The 6,000-nt window shown below is 38.1% G+C and overlaps 2 protein-coding genes across 2 annotated transcripts; one reads left to right on the forward strand and one right to left on the reverse strand.

Annotated features, from left to right (window-relative positions):
• The first annotated feature begins 60 nt into the window (after positions 1-60).
• Positions 61-1,719, forward strand: LOC145695797 (uncharacterized). Its single transcript, XM_081772825.1, has 2 exons — positions 61-1,025; positions 1,193-1,719. The coding sequence occupies exons 1-2, from the start codon at positions 983-985 to the stop codon at positions 1,540-1,542; spliced, it is 393 nt and encodes a 130-aa protein (XP_081628951.1). The 5' UTR covers positions 61-982; the 3' UTR covers positions 1,543-1,719.
• Positions 1,720-5,141: 3,422 nt separating this feature from the next.
• Positions 5,142-5,682, reverse strand: LOC145695815 (uncharacterized). The gene is made up of 2 exons (XM_081772849.1): positions 5,314-5,682; positions 5,142-5,270 (listed from the first exon to the last, which is right to left on the reverse strand). The coding sequence occupies exons 1-2, from the start codon at positions 5,576-5,578 to the stop codon at positions 5,230-5,232; spliced, it is 306 nt and encodes a 101-aa protein (XP_081628975.1). The 5' UTR covers positions 5,579-5,682; the 3' UTR covers positions 5,142-5,229.
• Positions 5,683-6,000: the final 318 nt, after the last annotated feature.

Consider the following 6,000-nt stretch of genomic DNA (forward strand, 5'->3'; position numbering starts at 1 on the left):
CTCGGCTCCTAAGATAATCAAAAAGGCGAGTGCGGCGGGCCACGTTCCCACCATGAAATCGGCGGACACTTTGCACAAAAGAGAAGTGTTCAAGAGAAGATCTTTAGAAGAAGCCCTCGCAGAGAAGGGCAATTTAATTATATTAAGAGTCTTTTTCTTGAGTTTTTTTTTCAATTTTTCAAGAAGAAAAATTAGAAAATAGACGAAAACGAAAAAGTAGAAAAACCTATTCACGAGCATTTTTTCTGATATCTGATTGGCCTAGGATCTTAATGCAGACATCTGATTTGTCTTAAACTTGATATTTAAATTCGTTATTTTTTTTCGATTTTAGATTCGAGCCGGCTACCAAACTGATTTTTTTCATCAAAAACCATAATTTGAATAACTTTTAACAATTCGTTTATTGTTAATTTGACTTTTCTATTGAGAATTTACTTACAAAAAAGTCTTCTTTGTTTTTCTTAATTTTTCGTTGTCGAAATCTCTCGTTTTGTTCGAATCTCAGGTTTGATTATTCAGAATATTGAAAAAGTGTTTAGTTCAGCGTTTGCAAAAGGGAAGGATACTGAGGTCTTTACGGCGCAGCAGGCGGCCGCGGGGCGCGGAAAATCACGAAAACGCGCTCTCTAGCGCCGCCGCATCAAAGAAAAGTAGTAAAGCGCTTAGTCACGAGTTCTAAATTTACTTGATCCTATGAATACGATACAAACAGGGTTAGAAGCGGCGACGGAAAACAAGGATGATTATTATAAATCGGCGATTATTAATGTTCAACCCAAAATACTGCATTTTCAAACGCAATTGCTGAAGAAACGCTGCGGAAAGAATATTTGAGAGTCATTTTATGATTCACTTGAAAGCAAATTTACTTTGATTGCTCACGCGTTTTCCCTTTTTCTAATCGTAAAAAGCGGAGCTTGCGTCAGTCGGAATATTTTCAAAACAGAAAAAAACTGCTTTTCTCGAGAGAATTTTGAGGATGCCCAACGTTCTTCGTGAATCCCACGAACGTTTTCAATTAGGTAAAAGAACCCACAATGCAATTTTTAAAAGCAAAATCGCGCATTTTTTACGAGCTCTTTACACTCAGAAGGAAAAGGGCGCTGTGTAAGAGCACATAAAGTGCGAGATTATGGATTTTAAGACGTTCGCCAAATTGATTGACCAACCTTTTTTAAAAAATTCTTAGCTCGAATATTCCACCAAAACATCATTAACACCACCCATGCCTCCCGAATCGCCCAAAACCCAGAAGATCGAGCCCAAATAGTTGCCCTTGATGATGAATCACAAGCAAACATTGACTCACTCCCAGCCCTTTTTGTCGATTGTGAGACAACGCTGAAAGAGCAAGCTGACAACATGAAAGTCATCGGAAAAATCATCAAGGAGGACAACTTCTACAACACCGTCGAGGAAGACACTGCTCAAACAAACATTGTTCAAAATATGCTTGATGGCTTCAAGTACACTTTTGGTCTTCTCAAAAATGTCGAGTGGCTAGGAAGAACCTTACCTGGCGTAGAAACAGAACTGTGAGAAAACTCTTCCTCTGTTTTGGTATTAATTTATTTATAAAAAAATAAAAAAAGGGAAAACAGCTCGGATCTCGCTCAAACCTCGCTCAGCTATCATATTTTTTGCCCTTGAGCGAGCGAGCGACTGAGCGGTTCTCTATGAAAATCAGTTGAGTGAGCGGAGCGTGAGCGATCGCTCGCTCGCTCATCGCTCGCTCACGCTCAGATGTCGCTTAGCGCTCAGCCAGAATTGGAACCCTGGTAGCGACAATTTTCAAGATTTTTGAACCAAAATCTTTGTCGCTTTCTAGGCCCCTTATAATGGCCGAACCCGAACCTTAACCATGATCCGAACTCGAACCAGAACCTGAGCTCAAAAATGAACCCAAACCCAAGCCCAGACTATTGCCCGAAAATGAATAAAAGTGGAAGAAACCGAAATGATGACGGAGAGAAAAATGGGTGTTGGAAAGACGTTGTACCATATATGGCACATTTGGCGGCGTAGGGTTAAGGACCCCCGTCAGCTTTTTCCTTCAAAAAATGGAAATTTTTAAAAATTTTCTCGAAGATGACATCTTTTATTGAATTGATTTCGTTTATTTTTGTTTAAGCTTTCGGACTTGTTTGTCCATCTTCAGAAACAGTGAGTGGCAGAGATAAGAGTGTGCAAAATTGTTATCTCTGCCACTCACTGTTTCTGAAGATGGACAAACAAGTCCGAAAGCTTAACCCTACGCCGCCAAATGTGCCATATATGGCACAAGGGCTTTCCAACACCCATTTTTCTCTCCGTCATCATATCGGGTTCTTCCATTTTTACTCATATTCGGGCAATAGTCTGGGCTTGGGTTTGGGTTCATTTTTGAGCTCGGGTCCTGGTTCAAATTCGGATCTAGGTTGAGGTTCGGGTTCGGCCATTATATGGGGCCTAGGACGACGGAAAAGATGATGTGCCATATATGGCACATTTGGCGGCGGGGGTTGAAATTTTAGTTTGGCGGCGTAAGGTTAAACAAAAATAAACGAAATCAATTTTTAAAAATACCACATTTTTGGTTTTAAATGCGTCCTTTGGTTAAACTTCCTTTAAAAACTTGATAGGAGGAATTTTTGACTAAGAAAATCAGGGGAAATTAGGGCAAACTCGTCGATTTTCGTGAAGTCCAATTGTCAAATGCGATTTTGAGGGTGTTAGAGTCGAGATAGACCCCCAAAAAATGAAACCTCAAAATCGTTTTTTGACCTGTAGAATCCATTTCCAGGGTCGAAATTTTGAAATTCCGAAAATAAATTTATCGAAAATTGTTGACGGGGGAGGGGGGGGGTCCTTAAACCATTTGTCAGGCTTTTTTAGAAAATCATATCTGAGCATCAAAATTATTGGTTGACAAAATATGTTTAATAATCCGTTCACGCGAAATGATTCACAAGCCCCTCGATTTATGTTTAGCAAACTGGCTAAACACGATAAATTGGGCGGCGGCAAAATTTCGATTTTTTTTTCTGAAAATCTTAAAAATCCTCAAGTTGATAGTTTGAGCGCCTACTGAATTGAATCACTGGTAAAATACAAGAGCGCACGTCAGATTGAAATAAAAAGTTAATGTAATTTACAAGCGCAATGTCTAAATTAAATTAATTAATGAGAAGCCCGCATTCCAAAAATGAAAATCAATAGACCCGATATTGAAGATAAAGAGAGACTCCACCAGGCAGATATTTCAAATTGAAAATGTTAAATTAAAAGGAAAAAAATGAAATGAAGAGAAATTATGAAAGTTTTGCGAAAAAACATAAAAGGAAAGATTTTTCAAAATAAAGTAAAATAATGAATTTGAGATCATTTTTTCTGAAATCTGATTGGCTGACAGGCTAAAAACGGAAATCTAATTGGTCATTAGTCAAAAAGCGGAAATCTGATTGGCCAACAGCCAACAAGCGGTTATCTGATTGGCCGACAGAAAAATAGCGAAAATCTGATTGGCCAACAGGCAAATAGCCGTAATCTGAAAAAAAAGAACATTAGTTTCCGAGATTATTTTAAAATCTTTCCCAAGTTTGCATCTGCTTGACTCTTCTATGTTTTCTTTTGGTCAGCAATTATTTTTTCTTCCTCTCCGACCTTATTTTGTCCACTGGAGTGTTGTTTGAAAATGGCGAGCTGATTTATCTTTGCACGATGCTAGAAATCCTGTCTGTTTCTGCTGAAATGGTTCATCAATTGAGCGAGTTATGGTTTTATTTTTACCCGAAAAATCGGCAAAAAATGTCAATTCCGATTTTTTCGTAAATTTTTTTCAAAAAAAATGCCCGTAACTCTAAAAAAAGAACATCCCGTATTACGATAATCAACGGCGGCTGATCATACAATTTTTGACAAGCGGCTCTGGCGTTTTCTGCTCTTTATCTTCGTGCTTTCTCGTCTACACAACCCGTATCGCTAATGATGACGAATTTAGACTTTATCGGGTAAACTCAATAATCATCATTTGTTTCAATAATCATTTTCAGTCCTGCGATGGTGCAAATTTTTCAATAACAAATTATCTCAAAGCGTGTTATTATGGCGTCTCTTGTTTGGTCATACATTTGGCGACTTTTTGCTACCAGAGTTTCAATCTCCAAGAAATCATTTGCCAATCTCAGTGAAAGCATTGAAATCATGGAAGAGTTTTTAAAATATATTTGGTAAATGAAAATAACAGTTCATGGAAGTTTATTTTTGACTACTTGGTGGGATTCACGAAATCAGCAGAAGCGCTATTTTCATGCAATTACGGAGAAGAATATTATTCCGAAAATAATCATTACGAAACCCGAATAAATACAAAAGTTCAGACCTATTTCTCGTTTTTCGAAAAATTAAAGATCTTGTTTTGAACAGTGAAGAAAGTAGTTCTGAGAAAATTGTGAGGAGTCGGGTTATTTTTGAAAAAGATATTGAAATAAACATAACAAATAAATCATAACTGATTCATTACTTATGAGATTAAAAAATCAGAGAAAACAGAAAAAGATGAGTCCGGACTAGAACCATAAACAGAACCAGATTGAAGATAAACATCAATTTTATCATTTGCTTTTAGATCAAGAACCGCAGCTGCTGTTATTGAGGATTGAGAATCCTAAATACGCATGAATGATATTTAGATGTAAAAAAAAAAAGATTTTTTATTCGTGAAAACTTACCTTAGATTAAACATGTGAAATTGATTTTGAATTATCTCGTACCATGAGATTTTTTTCTAAAGGGAGATCTGAGAATCTGAGGGTCCTAAGCCCTCTGGGACTCTCAGTTTAGCCGCGCGCGCCTAGCGCGGCTAACCAATCAAATGAAGGTATTCTTCCGCAGTGCGCCGCACTCTAAATTCTTTATTCTGAGGTACCCAACAGGAGCTGAAAGAAATTTCTAGACTTCCCCGAAAGTGAAACGGGGAAGCGAGGCCAGGGGCCTTCTCCCTCTCTAAAAAAATCTCATGGTATCTTTATCCCAGTTTGACCATTCGCCTTTTTGGATTTCAAATTACATGAACATTCTATCAAATAAAAAATACTTATACAAGGAAGACTCTATATTTTAAAATTAATGATACATATAAATAATCAGCGAAAACCAATGCCCAAGCGGCAGCAGTGAAAGAATATAAGCCGTCGGTTGGTGCAGTGAAAATGCCAGTACCATGATCAGGATTGATATCATTCAAATTCATAAGAACATCATTGAAAGGAATGACATTCTCTTTGGACCTGAATGTTTCTGCTCTAAAAGCAACTCGTGGTTTTGGCTCACATGCTTTGCCTGGCTCTCCTTGTTCTCCAGGTTTTCCAATTGGGCCTCGCTCGCCGATAATACCAGCATCTCCTTTCAGTCCAATAGGGCCGGGCTCTCCGATTCCGATGTCGCCTTTTTCACCGACAGGGCCCCTCGCGCCCTTTTCTCCAGTAAGCCCGTCTCGCCCGTCTCTTCCATCTCTTCCTCTTAAAAGATAACCACCAGATAAACACTGGGTCTCATTGACTCTTGTCTCAAGAAATCCCTTTTGCGGCCTTGACATAACACCACATTCGTTGATCGCATCGGTAAAGTCCGCAGGACATTTTCTTGTGCATTCGAAATTGACGCTTTAGCAGATTTTAATATCTCTTCTATAATTTTAGATTTGTTTAAAATCCGTGTATGGCAATTAGATAGGCATGATTCCAGCACTTCTTCAGCTGAATTTGAGTCAACAAAGGGGTTTATAAATCAATATGTTACTTTTCTCTCTGCATCTTGCTCGAATGTCCTGACAAAGACTTGACACTACAAGTAAACTTAAAATCAACAATCTCATTTTTAAAACTGAGGAAGGATCAGATAAAGTACTCGTTGTAGAGCGAGAATTATTTCCTCAAATAAGATGGAATCAAAACATTATGAAGCCAAAAATACCAGAGGCTCTGGTCAGTTACTGTAATGTCAAGCTTTAGAACGAAA

The sequence above is a fragment of the Oikopleura dioica genome, chromosome 1, assembly GCF_907165135.1.
Source record: "Oikopleura dioica chromosome 1, OKI2018_I68_1.0, whole genome shotgun sequence".
NCBI classification, from domain to species: Eukaryota; Metazoa; Chordata; class Appendicularia; order Copelata; family Oikopleuridae; genus Oikopleura; species Oikopleura dioica.